The sequence below is a fragment of the Bufo bufo genome, chromosome 6, assembly GCF_905171765.1.
Source record: "Bufo bufo chromosome 6, aBufBuf1.1, whole genome shotgun sequence".
NCBI lineage: Eukaryota > Metazoa > Chordata > Amphibia > Anura > Bufonidae > Bufo > Bufo bufo.
Genome location: NC_053394.1, coordinates 199,493,518 through 199,511,053, shown reverse-complemented (window position 1 = coordinate 199,511,053; position 17,536 = coordinate 199,493,518). Strand labels below are relative to the sequence as shown.

The window sequence follows — 17,536 nt, the reverse complement described above, 5'->3', positions numbered from 1 at the left end:
TCCAGGAGAAATGGGACTACTTAAAAATGGCACTATTGAAGGCAACAGATAATTGCATTAGGCTTCTCAGTAAAAGCAAAAAAAGGAAGAGACCACTGTGGTACTCGGCAGAAGTTGCCAAAATCATTAAAAACAAAAAGATAGCATTTAGTAATTATAAAAAATAAAAAAAAGAGGATGACAGGCAAATTTTTATAAGATTAGGCAGAGAGAGGCCAAATAAGTTATAAGAGCTTCTAAAGCACAGGCAGAAGTGAAATTAGTGCATGTAATATTCTCAACTGGCGCTTCACCACATAAAAAATCGCAGCAGTGTTCTAGCAGTCCCGTAACCTGCTATGTAGGATAATGTGCAGACCAGCTGTACAAAACACAGATATGTATATATAACAAAATGCAACACTGCGCGCTACCATATAGATGAATAGACAGCCAATAACTAAACAAACGCCTACCTCCTTATCACGCAATAACACAGAAACGCTACAAACATATATCACTGTGTCCAGGTCCTACCTTAACTCAGGTGTGTCTGTTGCGATACAGTGTTCTGCGGCGGTCCGCGTGTCTTTTCTGTATGTAGTACAGAGCAGGGAGAGCAGATCCAAGGGAGGATGGCTGTAGCATAGGCTGTCTAATATTAAAAGTATTGGGAATTCGCCCCGGCCGGTGGCAGAATATTCCCGGCGCTCACGTCTGAGCAGGTGACGTCACTGCAGGTGAGCTACGGATAGCAGTGAGGGTCAAACCACCTACGCGTTTCGAGTACAAGCGGTACTCTTCGTCAGGGAATGTTACACTCACTGCGTTTGTTCTCGTCATTTATAGTCCTTGCTGTCCATCTCACCCCCCCCCCGTCTCCGTTATTACTATTCAAAACCAAATAATTCAATTTCTGAGTTCAAGCCATTTGGCAACATTGTATCTAGGTTAAATATCCATTCCGTCTCTTTTTTTGATTGTTTCTTTATATAATCTCCACCCCGAGCATCCATTTTTACCTTTTCTATACCCATAAAAGACATACCTTCTAATTGTCCTCTATGTACCTCCGTAAAATGGGATAGGGATGTCCTATTGATTTTTTTTCTTTATATTGTTCATATGTTCACTGATGCGTTTTTTTTCATCTTTATATTTAAAATAATTCTTTTCTAATATAAATAAAATACATTCCCCTATATACTCAATTTGAACACTTAAATTCCCCTTTTTGGTATAAAAAATATATTCCATTATTGAAAACCAAAAAGGATGCGCAGCAGCGAAGCATTTTTTTATACCAAAAAGGGGAACTTAATAGTGTTCAAATTGAGTATATAGGGGAATGTATTTTATTTATATTAGAAAAGAATTATTTTAAATATAAAGATGAATTTTATTTACAGACATGGGGGGCCGCGATGGGGACGAGGTTCCCCCCGGGGTTCGCTAATCTATACGTTGGACGGTGGGAGGCAGATCACATACACCCCAACGGCGAGCTCCGGGCGGGCCTCGTCCTCTGGCGGCGTTTTCATTGATGATGTCATTTTTATCTGGGATAAAGGGGAGTATGCACTTAAATTATTTTTAGAGGATATTAATAAAAATAAATTTTATCTGGATTTTACTTTGACTCACAGTAATTATGAAATTAATTTTTTAGACCTCACTATTTATGCCACAGGGGACCATATTAGTACAAAAACCTACTCAAAACCCACAGATTCAAATAGTTATATTAATAGAGAAAGTTGCCATTTGCCCAGATGGTTAGATAATATACCTAGGAGTCAATTCCTTCGCCAAAGAAGAAACTGTACTGAAACTAAAGAATATGAGAAAGAGGCAGAAATTTTAGGTAAAAAGTTTACAGCAAAGGGATACAATGAGGATATAGTGGAAGCTCAGAAAAAAGAAATAAAAATGATAGAAAGAGAAAAATTAATAACAAAGAAAAATGAACATAAAAAACAAAAGGAAACAGAAATGAAAGATAAAATACCACCCATTATAATCCCGTATAACACACAAACCTATATCCTCAGAAAAATTGTAAGAAAATATTGGGACATACTGAAAGAAGACAAGATTGTAGGTAATCTCATACCAGCAACACCAGTCTTCATATATAAAAGGGCAACCAACATAGGCAATAAGATAGCTTCAACTAGTAAAGGAGCAGGAATACTAGGTAAAAAGATCAATATTCAAGGAAATCTCCCACAAGGCTTCTTTCCCTGTAAAAGATGTGCCCCATGTAGAAGTACAGCAAAAAATACTGTAAAAATACAGCACATAAAAAACTGAGGGTAGCTTTGAACAAAAGATAAGGGGACATATCTCCTGCAATACAGAAGGGGTAATTTATGCGATCAAATGCCCCTGTGATAAACTTTATATTGGACGTACTAAGAGAAAATTAAAAAAACGCATCAGTGAACATATGAACAATATAAAGAAAAAATCAATAGGACATCCCTTATCTAGGCATTTTACGGAAGTACATAGAGGACAATTAGAAGGTATGTCTTTTATGGGTATAGAAAAGGTAGAAATGGATGCTCGGGGTGGAGATTATATAAAGAAACAATCAAAAAAAGAGACGGAATGGATATTTAACCTAGATGCAATGTTGCCAAAGGGCTTGAACTCAGAAATTGAATTATTTGGTTTTGAATAGTAATGGAGACGGGGGAGAGGGAGAGATGGACAGCATGGACTATAAATGACAAGAACAAACGCAGTGAGTGTAACATTCCCTGACGAAGAGTACCGCTTGTACTCGAAACGCGTAGGAAGTGTGACCCTCACTGCTATCCGTAGCTCACCTGCGGTGACGTCACCTGCTCAGACGTGAGCGCCAGCTAAACAGGTAACGGGAATATTCTGCCACCGGCCGGGGCGAATTCCCAATACTTTTAATAATATTAGATAGCCTATGCTACAGCCATCCTCCCTTGGATCTGCTCTCCCTGCTCTGTACTACATACAGAAAAGACACGAGGACCGCCGCAGAACACTGTATCGCAACAGACACACCTGAGTTAAGGTAGGACCTGGACACAGTGATATATGTTTGTAGCGTTTCTGTGTTATTGCGTGATAAGGAGGTAGGCGTTTGTTTAGTTATTGGCTGTCTATTCATCTATATGGTAGCGCGCAGTGTTGCATTTTGTTATATATACAGAAGTGAAATTAGCTCAGTCAGGGAAAAAAGGCGATAAGACATTCTTCAGATACATAAATGAAAAGGAAACTAAAACAAGGAATTAGCAATTAAAAACAAAAGGAAGGTATATGGAAGAAGATAAAGAACTAGCTGACTGCCTCAATGAATACTTCTGATCAGTTTTTACAAAGGAAAATGAAGGAAAGGGACCTCAGTTAGGAAGGAAGACTAATAAATCTTTTGATGCATGTGTCTTTACAGAGGAAGAGGTTCTAAGTCAGCTGTCTAAAATTAATACAAATAAGTCACAGGGGCCTGATGGGATACACCCAAAGCTATTAAAAGAGCTTAGCGGTGAACTAGCAAAACCATTAACAGATTTATTTAACCAATCACTGGTAACAGCAGTCATCTCAGAAGATTGGAAATTAGCAAATGTTGTGCCCATTCACAAGAAAGGTAGTAGGGAGGAATCGGGCAACTATAAGCCAGTAAGCCTGACATCAATAGTGGGAAAATTAATGCAAACCATACTTAAGAAAGATTGAAAGATGAAAAACAGCATGGGTTTACTTCAGGGAGATCATGTCAAACTAATCTTATTGATTTTTTTTGATTGGGTGACTAAAATAGATGGTGGAGGTGCAGTAGACATCGCTTAGCTAGACTTTAGTAAGGCTTTTGATACTGTCCCACATAGAAGGCTTATCAATAAATTGCAGTCTTCGTGCTTGGATTGTTGAATGGATTAGGCAATGGCTGAGGGACAGACAACAGAGGAAATTGCAGAAGGCTTCAATGGTAAGGTGTGTCTTTTTTGCTGATGACACAAAGATTTGTAACGGTTGATGTTCCTGGAGGGACACACCAAATGGAAAAGGATTTAGGAAAACTAGAGGAATGGTCAAAAATCTGGCAACTAAAATTTTATGTTGATAAGTGCAAGATAATGCAACTGGGGCGTAAAAACTCACGATCCGGAATATAAAATCAGTGATACAGTCCTAACCTCAGTATCTGAGGAAAGGGATTTAGGGTTCATTATTTCAGAAGACTTAAAGGTAGGCAGACAATGTCATAGAGCAGCAGGAAATGCTAGCAGAATGCTTGGGTGTATATGGAGAGGCATTGCCAGTAGAAAGAGGGAGGTGCTCATGCCGCTCCACAGAGCACTACTGAGACCTCATTTGGAGTATTGTGCTCAGTACTGGAGACCATATCTTCAGAAGGATATTGATACTTTGGAGAGAGTTCAGAGAAGAGCTACTAAACTAGTACATGGATAGAGATGTCGCGAACATAAAATTTTCCATTCGCGAACGTGAATTTCCGCAAATGTTCGCGAACAGGCGAACCGCCATAGACTTCAAAAGGCAGGCGAATTTTAAAACCCACAGGGACTGTCTGGCCACAATAGTGATGGAAAAGTTGTTTCAAGGGGACTAACACCTGGACTGTGGCATGCCGGAGGGGGATCCATGGAAAATTACATAGTTGACACAGAGTCTGGTTTTAATCCATAAAGGGCATAAATCACCTAACAGTCCTAAATTGTTTGGAATAACGTGCTATAAAACATCAGGTATGATGTATCGATCAGGTAGTGTAAGGGTTACGCCCGCTTCACAGTGACAGACCAAACTCCCCGTTTAACGCACCGCAAACAACCGCAAACAGTCCATTTGCACAACCACAAACTCCCCATTTGCACAAGGTTGGATACCAAGCTAGCCATGTCCCGTTCCTTGTCCTCACTGATGTCATTGAAGCTCCCTTCCTCCACCCAGCCACGTACAACACCAAGGGTCCCTGAAAGGTGACAACAAGCCCCCTGGGACGCCTGCTGTGGTTGGTCTTCCACCTCCTCAAAGCCACCTTCCTCCTCTGACTCCTCTTCTTCAGACTCCTCTCTCTGCGTTGCCTCTCTCTGCATTATTATAAGGTTTGTTAAGTAGTACTATTCCTATCAGGGGACGTGTATATGGCATCGATTTTAGGAACCGGGAGATGGAAAAAGATGCTTGGTCGGTCCTCCTACTTCAAATTTGGGGCACTGCGCGTGCAATCTAATGTGCCACCAGATAGGAGTGGTGTGGTAAGTAGTTCTATTCTTATCAGTTTAATCCCTATAAGGGGACGTGTATGGAATAGATTTTAGACAACCGCAAAGAGTTGTCAATAGTTGACACACTCATGACATAAATTTTATACCTCTATGCGGCAATCTTGGTGTAGTTATGACTGTGCTCGTGCGCACGTTTGGTTGATTGCAGGCGATGGGGGTTTTACAAAGCCTATGGTCGTGCTGAGGTAGTTCAGTGACAGTTAAGTGACCCAGAAAACAATGATTCGCCAGTGTGGGCCCATTGTTGGCCTAGTAGGCTTTAATGATCACCTTAGATGATCACAAAGAAAATTCATGTTTTTTCTATGCAAAATTATCCAGCCGATCGCTTTTGGTCTGTTCACAATGAAGCAACGACCTTATCATCTGGGGTGTGCCGCCATTGCCAACACACTCATAGAGGTGGTCGCTTCATTGTGATACGCAAGCCCCTTCACCACGACAAGGTAATGATCACGAAGGGAAATTGACACATGTACGTGCCTTTTTTTTTTTTTTTTTGGTTTTTGGAGCCACAGTGCAGCACCAGAGGCCAGAAAAATTTGGCACGTACACATGCCTGAAAAATTAGGTATTGTTGCAGCCGCTGCTGTAGCAGCGGCCAGAAAAATTTATGTTTGTTTCCCAGGCAGAAAGTGCCCTAAAACATTGCAGCTTGAACCCTAGTTGGTGGCGGATAAGTCACGCAAGTCATCCGGCAAGATAAAATACAGCATCGTGTGGACCATTTTTAGCCCAAGGCAGCTCATCTCATCAGGCCTTTTTTAGTCGAATGTATCGCCCACTGACAGTCCCTTCGGATCCATCCCTCATTAATCTTAAAAAAGGTGAGGTAATCTAGATTTTTTTGACCTAGGCGACTTCTCTTCTCAGTGACAACACCTCCTGCTGCACTGAAGGTCCTTTCTGACAGGACACTTGAAGCGTGGCAGGCCAGAAGTTCTATCACAAATTGGGATAGCTCAGGCCACAGGTCAAGCCTGCACACCCAGTAGTCAAGGGGTTCATCGCTCCTCAGAGTGTCGATATCTGCAGTTAAGGCGAGGTAGTCGGTCGAGTCGTTCTCTGAGGGTGGACCCCGAAGGGCTGTGGCGATGCGTAGGACTTAAAAAGCTCTGCATGTCCTTCATCAACAACACGTCTGTAAAGCGTCCTGTCCTTGCCGGCGTGGTCGTGGGAGGAGGAGGAGGATTACTTTCACCTCTTCCCCTGTTAGATTCCCGTTGTGCTGTGACATCACCCTTATACGCTATGTAAAGCATACTTTTTAATTTATTTTGGAACTGCTGCATCCTTTCTCCCTTCCCCAGACCAGGGACAGCGTCCGGATCACTGTTCAGACTCTGGAGCAGTTCGGCTGGCTCATCAATGTCCAGATGTCATCTCTTCTCCCCTCACAGAGGTTGACCTTCCTAGGGATGGTTCTGGACACCACGGCAGCTCGGGTATTCCTTCCGAGTTCCAAGTCCTCAAATTCAGGAATCGGTATCTCTCTTACTGCGCTCCCGACAACTCTCCATCCGGGAGTGCATGAGGGTTCTGGGGCTGATGGTGGCCTCCTTCGAGGCCGTCCCCTTTGCCCAGTTTCACACTCGGCCTCTACAGTGGACGTCGCACAGTCTGGCATCTCGAGGCCGTCTGCCTCCTCGCGTTCGGGCGGACCTCTTGTGGTGGCTGTCCCCCCAAAACTTGATCTCAGGGAGGTCCTTTCTTCCGATCTCCTGGACAGTCATCACCACTGACGCCAGCCTCCTAGGTTGGGATGGTGTTCTACAGACCCGGACGGTGCAGGGGCTTTGGTCGGCGGAGGAGGCCCGCCTTCCGATCAACATGCTGGAGCTTAGATCTACTGTCTCAAGGACCGCTCTTCCACCAGATTTTACGGTCGCTGCGTTTGACGGCATGGCTGTTGAGACCGCCATCCTGAAGAAGAGGGGCTTCTCGGACTCTGTGGTGAAGACCATGATCAAGGCCAGAAAACCAGTTTCATCCCGTATATACTATAGTCCGCGAAGGCCTTTCTTGCATTTTGTGAGAAACTGGGCATTTTTCCCCTTCGTTTCTCGGTTCCGGTGGTCCTCTCCTTTCTCCAGTCGGGTCTTGAGATGGGGATGTCGTTGAGCTCTCTGAAGGGTCAGGTCTTTTTGGTGGCGATCACCTCGATCAGGAGGGTATCGGAGCTGGCCGCGCTTTCCTGTAGGGGGCCCTTTTTGGTCTTCCATCAGGATAAGGCGGTGCTGCGCCCGGTCCCTTCATTTTTGCCCAAGGTGGTCTTCACCTTCCACCTTAATGAAGATATAGTCCTGCCCTCTTTTTGTCCAGCTCCGGCGAACTGCAAGGATCGCGCTCTCCATTCCCTGGACGTTGTCCGGGCTCTGCGTGTGTACCTGTCGGTTACTGCCTCTTTCCGCTGTACGGATTCCCTTTTCGTGATTCCAGAAGGGCCTCGTAAAGGTCTGGCGGCTTCCAAGGTCTCGGTAGCCCGATGCATTTGGTCGGTTATTGCCACGACTTATCGTGCCCGTGGCAGGGTTCCCCAGCCGGGGGTTACCGCGCACTCCACCAGGGCCTCCTGGGCTAGGCGTAATCGCGCCTCGGCATCTCAACTTTGTAAGGCGGCCACCTGGTCTTCCTTGCATACCTTTACAAAGTTTTACCAGTTGCACTCTTTGGCGTCGGCTGATGCTGTCCTTGGGCGCAAGGTATTGCAGGCGGTGGTTCCTGTTTGACCACTGGGTGTTTTCTCCTGGAGGTGCTGGTTTTTTCCCACCCCATGGACTGCTCTAGGACGTCCCATGGTCTGTGTCCCCCAATGGAATGTGCGAGAAAAGGAGATTTTTTGTGAAACTCACCTGTAAAATCTTTTTCTCGTCTTTTCCATTGGGGGACACAGCTCCCTCCCATTCTTACCTGTTGTAGGAAGGGTTAGTTTTAGTTCTTCGGGTCCTGAAGGTTTTCGGTCCAATAGCGGTATTCCATTGTTCTGGTCTCTATGGCTTTGGTCTCCCTCTCCTACTGCTTTTGCACGCACTGGGGTCCTCCCGGTGGAACATTGGGGTATAGCCCAGGGAGGAGGAGCTTTCTTTTTTTATTTGCATAGTGTCTCCTCCTAGTAATGACCTAGGCTATACCCATGGTCTGTGTCCCCCAATGGAATAGACGAGAAAAAGATTTTACAGGTGAGTTTCACAAAAAATCTCCTTATTATGCTGGTCCCCCTCGTGGCCCTGTGTGTCATAGCATTACTTAATGTGTCCTCATATTTCCTAAACTGCACACATAACTGTCTTTCTATGCAAAGTCTTTCTTTACTGCTGAAACAACCGCTCTCCTATTGAAACTCCTATTGATAAAATCACCAGCCTCTGTACTCACTATGAATGCACTGCAACGAGCGGGCCGGCCGGCGCATTACTTCAGTCAATGCCTCCAGCCCCTCCCCGCACTGTAACTGATGTATCTTCAGCCGCAGCATAGCGGCCGGCGATAAATCGGTGTCGGACACGTAAAAAGTCAACAATCATTTTATGAGACGCACAGTGTGTCTTTATAAAGCGAAAAATAATCGCAACATTTTTGGGTCTGCCAAATCGCCATATAGCAATCGGCGATTATCGCGATACGATTGCTTTGGCGATATATCGTGCAGGCCTAGCATAGACCACCTTGGCGCTGGGTAGGTGAGCACACATGTATTGGCTAAGAGTCTCAGATTTTATCATTAGCGTGAGGGCTTAGTGTACTTTCACACTAGCGTTTTTGTTTTCTGGTATTGAGTTCCGTCACAGGAGCTCAATACTGGATAAAAACTGATTTAGTTTTATCCTAATTCATTCTGAATGGAGAGCAATTCCGTTCAGGATGCATCAGTTCAGTCCCTCTTACTTTTTTGGACTTAGAAAATACCGCGGCATTAATTTACATTGAAGTGTATTAGTGCCGGATCCGTCATTAAGTGTTCTGGCAAAACGCATCCGGCTTTCCGATGTGCGCATGCGCAGACCTTTCAAAATGCAAAAAAAAAAAAAAATACCGGATCCGTTTTTCCGGATGACATTCAATCCGGATCCGTCTGACAAATGCCATCAGTTTGCGTCTGGATTGCCGGATCCGGCCGGCAGTTTCGGCAACAGAACTGCCTACTGGAATCCTCTGCCGCAAGTGTGAAAGTACCCTTAGTCCATATGTTATGCCTTCATCTATTACTATAGTGCATTATTTTCTGTGACTTTATAAATGTAGCCATGCACATCCGCATATTAACTATCATATCGTGCAGGATGCTTTGCATCTTTTTTCTGTGATTTGTTTAAATTGTCTTGAAGGAATATCACCTTTAGGCTGGGTTCACACTTGAGCGTATTTGATATGCGCGTTTAACGCGCGTTTTTGTCCATAGTCAACGCGCGTATTACGCGCGTTTGTGTGATTGACAGCAGTGTCCTCTGGCCGCAAACGCGTGACAAAACGCCCCAAAGAAGCTCAAGAACTTTTTTGAGCGTAGGGCGTTTTTCAGCGCGTTCAAACGCGCTGTAAAACGCTCAAGTGAGAACCAGGGCCTGGTTCTGGTTTTCATGTGTTGAGTGTTTTACAGCGCGTTTGAATGCGCTGTAAAACGCTCAAGTGTGAACCCAGCATTAGGTGTGAATGCGCTCCTACTCTGGGAGTAGCATTCATGTGCACTTTTGCCCCACCTATCTGAGAGGCGACCTTGATTAAGGTGGTACATATAGGTGTGCGTGCTCCTCCTCTCATTAGTTGCTGATGCACATAGAGGTAACTAGGAGCAACACACTATATGTGCAGGGTCTGTGCTCCTGAACATAATTGCATAACGGCATATGTAGGTTTAGCGTAGGACCTGCCTGTACTGAGACCACCTTGGCGCTGGGATGGTGGGCACACATGTCTTTTGATCAAAATGTATTGGCTAAGAGTCTGAGTTTTTATCATTAGAGTGAGGGCCTAGTCCATATGTTATGCTTGCATCTATTACTATAGTGCATTGTTTTCTGTGACTGAATAAATATTTTGCCTGTTATGTAAGCAGTGCCTTTTCAAGTATAGGGTTGAATTTACAAATTCTGAATAAAGTCAGCAGCAGCTCTAAGCATTTGTCTCATTGTGTGTAAATTTTTATTTGTTAGCTAAGGCTACTTTCACACACGCGTTTCGTGCAGATCCGTTCAGAACGGATCCGTTTGTATTATCTTTAACATAGCCAAGACGGATCCATCTTGAACACTATTGAAAGTCAATGGAGGACGGATCCGTTTTCTATTGTCAGTGGCTCCGTTTCATCAGAAGGACACCAAAACGCTGCTTGTCCGTCTCCAAAGCGGAATGGAGACTGAACTGATGCTTTCAGTGCGGATCCTTTTCCTTTCAGAATGCATTAGAATGCAAACTGATCCGGACCGCTTGTGACAGCCCTGAACGGATCTAACAAACGGAAAGCCAAAACGCCAGTGTGAAAGTAGCCTAAAGTAAAATTTAAATTTGTACCTTGTTAGCCCGTAAATGGAAGATGTCTGAGGAGGAGGCTTTTTGATCTTTTCTGTTAACCAGAATAAGGTATTAACCACTGAAGGATCTAAAAAATTTTATCTACTTTTTAGATGTTAAATATCCTGGAAGCATTTGTTCGAAGAATGGATTATACATACCTCAAAATGGATGGCACTACAACTGTTGCATCACGACAACCTCTCATCATAAAGTTTAATGAGGTAGTTAAACATTTTTTCCTTTTTTCCCTAAACCAGCTGATTTTGTGTACATATAATATTGTATGCAAATGTAGAGTCAAAGATTGTTATTTTTCTCAGTACAAATTCACATGATTAGCTTTTGCGTTGTTGTCATCAGCCTGATTGTGTCTTACAGGACTCCTCGATCTTTGTATTCCTTCTTACAACCAGAGTTGGAGGTCTTGGTGTGAATCTCACTGGAGCCAATAGAGTTGTCATCTATGATCCTGACTGGAATCCCAGCACAGATATACAAGTAGGTTGGATTTAAGGAGAGAATTTCTGGGTTTGAAGTTTGTGTCAGACGCATAATTGCTTTAAGGCCCCATTCACATGACTGTATTTTTGGTCCGCAGATAATCCACATCGTTTATTTCAGTGGCCCGCACACAATGAGGACAGCGCACCGCGTACTGTGTCTGTTCCCACAAAAAACATAGTACATGTCCTATATATGTCTATTTTGTGGATAAGAATAGGCATTTTTAGCATGGAATGGGAAAATGTGGGATGCACAATGGCGGAATCAGTGTTTTGCAGACCACAAAACAGACACGTTGCGCATGAGTCCTTATAATACAGTATAATTTAAATTGTTCATTTCCAGGCTCGAGAGAGGGCATGGAGAATTGGTCAAAAGAAACAAGTCACTGTTTACAGGCTGCTCACTGCAGGAACTATAGAAGAAAAGATTTATCACAGGTACTGACTATAAATTTGCTATTTACTGCAGAGTGGGAACTGCTGCTACACTGTTCGGTATGCTGTATGCTAAGGTGGCGGCTCGTGCCCGCAGGAGCGACTTGGTATTTCAAGGACCGCAAGCAAAGTTGTATCTGGGTGCAAGAAGTGCTTAACGCTTAGATTTTTCCGTTTTTGCGTATAGCTTTAAATTTTTTAAATATTAAGACTGAAATAAAAATTATTGCAATGGGTTCCCTATTTTGTATCGATTGATTTGATATATAACATGTATAGGTTTGAGTGAGCAGGGTGACTATGGCGATGGTTTCCATTTATTTATTTATTTTTTTACTTTCATTACCGGCATTCTGGCAACTGATCCTGAATTTTGGACGGAGATAATAGCATGCTGCAGTATTTCCTCCGTCCAAAACGCAGTTTAGTGACTGAACTGAAGACATCCTGATGCATCCTGAACGGATTTCTCTCCATTCAGAATGCATGGGGATAAAACAGATCAGTTATTTTCCATTACGCCCCATGACAGCACCTGTGAGAGATCCTCCCCCTTCCGGACAGGAAACAGGAACTTCCCAGATCTTTAAATTGGTCCACTGCCTTCCACCACTGCCTTCCACCAGTTCTTTCCTGTTTCCTGTCCAGAGACAGGAGGATTTCTTCTCAGGTCTATCTTTTGGGCTGCAGGACCTCTAGGGTTAAAAGGATGGAAACCTAGTGGAGGTACCTGTCGGCGTAAGTCTGCACTAGGAGCCGCTGAGAAGCCCGGCGTTTTCTTCCCTTCTTCAGAGCCATGGGGAGATGCCTGTAGCTGCCTCGTTGTCCCTGCCTAGCCGGCAAAGTTCGGCGTGAGGGGGCAGGTGGATCTTCTCCTCTCATTGCGGCAAGCAGAGTCTGGACGCGCGCGTTGCACCGTAAGTGACGCGTGCGTTCCACCAGCCGGAAGGGGAGGAGCTTAAACATGGCTGGGGTTGCGCGGCCCATTTGAAAAAAGGAACGCCGGCCAGCCAGCATGGAGGGAACAGCAGCAAGCAGATACCGGTCCGGACGGCCAGATCTTCCCTCCATTGCCCCCCTTGAAGTAGCATCATCATGCAGGAAGAAGGGGAAGTGCAACTGTGCACTGACAGACAGGAGCAGCTCTCTGAATCCAGCATGATACTCCTGGGGGTAAGAGGGGTTAACCCCCACCATCTCCCTTTGGGGAGTTATTATTGTGGTCAGAATTAGACTGATTAGGGCTGTTTTATTAAATGCAGGTTAAAGAAGCCCCAAGAAAATCTACCCACAAAACAAGAGCTAAGGAGTGTGGAATTTGCAAGCGGAAATTGGGCCCGTCCTACCCCAAAAACATGTTGTCAACCATGTCTGGATAAGTTAGTAGCAGATGAGTCGCCATCTTTATTACAAAGCATCCAGGAGTTAGTTAAAAAGGAAGTTCGTTCTTCTGTGGAAGATCTTAAAAAATCCCTGCCTAGCTCATCCAGACATAAGAAGGCTCAGACGATAGTGGAGGATACTACGGATTCTGAGGAGGGCGCCATTGCAAGCTCAGATTCTGAGTCTGAGGATTTGACAGGGAAGCCGTTATTCAGAGCGGAGGATAGGGATCTACTATTAAAGGGCTTCTGTCACCCGCCCTAAAGTCATCTTTCCTTTTTTGGCTACTTAAAATCCTTATACTGCGATTTATCAATATATAGTGCTCTTACTCTTTTTCGTTCAGTAGTTTCTTCAAAAAACAGACTTTTTTAATATGTAAATTACCTCTCTACCAGCAAGTAGGGCGGCTACTTGCTGGTAGCAGCCGTATCTTCCTTTCAAAAAGACGCCCCCTCCTCATGTTGATTGACAGGGCCAGCGAGCGCTCTAGTCATCTGGCTGGCTCTGTCTGCGTTCTAAAGCTCGCGCCTGCGCCGTACCGGTCTTCAGTCGGCGCAGGCGCACTGAGAGGAGGACGCTCGCTCGGCCACTCCATCCTCAATGCGCCTGTGCCGATGACGTCGCATCTACACCCGGAAGAGAAGACGCCGGCATCGCTGGTAAGGAGGCGGAGAGTCTGGTGACGTCGCTGGATGCTCGAATCAGGTAAGTATTTACCTAATAAGCATGCTGCCACAAAAGCCACCAACGAAATGGGATTAAATAATTTTATAAAAATGTTTAATTATAAACACTATACCACCAATGAATATAAATAATAAGCACCTACTTAATAAATATACAGATACTTACATATCACACATATATAAATACCTTTGCTTATACGGATGATGCGGCGAAAGACATTGTGGCACAGATCACCGCCCCATCTGATTTTTTGAAAATTCCTTCAAGTGAATTGAAAAGTCGGGATCTTGAGAAGGAAGCGAAACAGCTTATCTCATTAGAATTGCATGCCGCAACATTGGCGGAATATCACTGCACTGAAAAAATACCTCGAGGACTCCGAGTTAAACTGCGGCCGACTCTGTTTGGCGATAACTTGGACTATTGCACCCGTTTTGCCCAAATACTTAATAAATGCTCTTTGGATTTGATTGTACTTACTCTTGAGCATCTGACCGTTGCCATTGACGAACGCCAAAAGAGCATTGACAACATTAAGCAACAGCTGAATAACTGCTTGAAGCCGGAAGAATTCACCGCACTACAGGACAAACTTGACAAACAATGCAGCGAGCTCCGCTCCAGGATCGAAGCTACAAAGCGATCCAAGTTTCTTCGGGATACAGAGGATTATCTGCACCACCGAGTATACAGGTGGCAGGACGCAAAAGGTGTCGCGGTTCCATTCTCTCGTATGAGAGACTGGCGAGTGGGTTCGGCTTCTTCCGGCTCTGGAAGCGACGTCTCTACTGGATATCGGGCGCCTTTTTTAGGCCGACGACCACGCAAGCCAAGACAAGGCGAGCCGGGCGCCATCATAGGCGAGGCAGACGCTCCACGGATCACGAGGTCCCAGGTAAGGACAAAAACTTAGTATTCAATCTGTCCTCTAAAAATCTGAGTGTGGCCGACATGAACTTATTACAAAAGGGTTTATCATTTAGCCCCACTGGAAGCCTTGATACTTTCAACCTTGATACTGACTTACAACGGTTTTACCGTAATATACGTTTAAAGGCCCATTTTTCTTCAGAACACATGGTCCCTCAATCCGTTCATTCTGAGACTGGTACTGGTTCCCTAGGAACCGAGTTGAGATAAAACAACAGGATAAGCCCCTAAAAGAACCACGGATTCCACTTGTAATTCAGTATCATCCATGGTCTCAGAGATTGAGAGGGATAATAAATAAACATTGGAATGTAGTGTCAAAGTCATACCCACAAGTAGTGGAGTTTAAACTACCACCTATGATGTGCTTCAAAAGAGCCACAAATATACGTGATAAGATAGTACGGGCTGACATTGGAAGTAGTAAAACTGCACCTATACAGAGAGTACTGGCTACTCCTAAAATGGGAACTTTTCCCTGCTTAAATTGCGTACACTGCTCTAGTGTGATTAAGGGTACACACTTTACACATCCACAATCTGGCGAACGCATACCTATAAAAAAAATTTTTACCTGTGACAGTCGTTTTGTTATATATATTTTAAAGTGCCCCTGTGGTCTATTGTACGTGGGAGAGACTTCCACTAGGATGAAAGACAGACTTAGTAACCACAAGTCCACCATCCGCAAGCAAAATTTATTATTTCCTGTACCATTCCACTTCCATGCACATAGACACACAGTGGCACAGTTGCGTTACCAGATTATAGACAGTGTACCCCTTCCACGTCGGGGTGGAGATAGGAACAAGTTATTGCTGCAGAGGGAGGCTTATTGGATACATCGATTACGAACGATTGAGCCCCACGGACTCAACCGGGAGTATAATGTACAAAGCTTCCTCTGATAGATCACCTTGATATAATAATATTTTTCTCAGGATAATAATTTTTCTATAATGTTATATTTTTGAGTATTGCAATAGTGCAATTAAAAACAAATAAAAAACTTTAAAACAAAAAATAAAAATAAAAAAATAAAAAAGAAAATAATGAAAATAATAATTTTTTGACAAAAATATCCTTTGTAAGAAAATAAATGGATTTTTTTCTATATATTATTTACAGCGAACATAATGAAGGAAGAAAGAAGTAAGGAACAAACTAAAGTGAATTTAAAGGAACTCATATGTTTTTGTTTTAACACTGATTGGTGGGTGTGGTTTTCTGTGTGATGTCATTTCTCTGTGTTTGGGCGCTCTATTTAAACATGAAATGTTCTTTGTATGAGGATAAGTCTGAGGAAGGTGCGGCAGCACCGAAACGCACGCGTCACTTATTGCCTGTACATGTGACTGAATAAATACAAAGAAAGAATTATCAACAGCGAGTGCCGGTCTTTTTCATTGATATTAAATATATCTGTATATATCTGTCATATATATAGCATATATATATACACTCACCTAAAGAATTATTAGGAACACCATACTAATACGGTGTTGGACCCCCTTTTGCCTTCAAAACTGTCTTAATTCTACGTGGCATTGATTCAACAAGGTGCTGATAGCATTCTTTAGAAATGTTGGCCCATATTGATAGGATAGCATCTTGCAGTTGATGGAGATTTGAGGGATGCACATCCAGGGCACGAAGCTCCCGTTCCACCACATCCCAAAGATGCTTTCTTGGGTTGAGATCTGGTGACTGTGGGGGCCATTTTAGTACAGTGAACTCATTGTCATGTTCAAGAAACCAATTTGAAATGATTCGAGCTTTGTGACATGGTGCATTATCCTGCTGGAAGTAGCCATCAGAGGATGGATACATGTTCTCATTCTGTTTACGCCAAATTCGGACTCTACCATTTGAATGTCTCAACAGAAATCGAGACTCATCAGACTAGGCAACATTTTTCCAGTCTTCTACAGTCCAATTTTGGTGAGCTTGTGCAAATTGTAGCCTCTTTTTCCTATTTGTAGTGGAGATGAGTGGTACCCGGTGGGGTCTTCTGCTGTTGTAGCCCATCCGCCTCAAGGTTGTGCATGTTGTGGCTTCACAAATGCTTTGCTGCTTACCTCGGTTGTAACGAGTGGTTATTTCAGTCAACGTTGCTCTTCTATCAGCTTGAATCAGTCGGCCCATTCTCCTCTGACCTCTAGCATCCACAAGGCATTTTTGCCCACAGGACTGCCGCATACTGGATGTTTTTCCCTTTTCACACCATTCTTTGTAAACCCTAGAAATGGGTGTGCGTGAAAATCCCAGTAACTGAGCAGATTGTGAAATACTCAGACCGGCCCGTCTGGCACCAACAACCATGCCACGCTCAAAATTGCTTAAAGCGAACCTTTCACCTCATTTTCACTTTACAAACTAGCAACAGTACCTTATAGATCATCTTCAGTGTGTTCTTATACATCCTTGTGCCGCTTTCATGCGCTGTATCTGCCTGAAAAAATCATCTTATAAAGTTATCATTTCCTGCTCCAACAGTCACGCTAGAAGTCAAGGGGGTAGCCCTTCCCTCACCTCTGGCTGTACCTCCCCTGCCCTAACCCCGCCTCTATGCACTGTAATTGACAGCCGGCTCAGTCGCCGGGACCGTGCTTGTCAAGGCTGCGCATGCGCCGTCCTCCTCATTCGCCGCTCGATCCCGTCTTTCGCACAAAAGACGGGATCGAGCGGCGAATGAGGAGGACGGCGCATACGCAGCCTTGACAAGCGCGGTCCCGGCGACTGAGCCGGCTGTCAATTACAGTGCAAAGAGGCGGGGTTAGGGCAGGGGAGGTACAGCCAGAGGTG

The 17,536-nt window shown here is 44.1% G+C and overlaps 1 protein-coding gene across 3 annotated transcripts in view; it reads left to right on the top strand.

Moving 5' to 3' along the window:
* The window catches only part of ERCC6 (ERCC excision repair 6, chromatin remodeling factor), a 293,153-nt gene that overhangs the window by 201,869 nt on the left and 73,748 nt on the right, over positions 1-17,536 (top strand). For all 3 annotated transcript variants that reach the window (XM_040435004.1, XM_040435002.1, XM_040435003.1), the window contains 3 exons: positions 10,898-11,008; positions 11,166-11,285; positions 11,637-11,731. In XM_040435004.1, the coding sequence (XP_040290938.1) occupies positions 10,898-11,008; positions 11,166-11,285; positions 11,637-11,731 (326 nt within the window). The remainder of the gene's footprint in view (positions 1-10,897; positions 11,009-11,165; positions 11,286-11,636; positions 11,732-17,536) is intronic.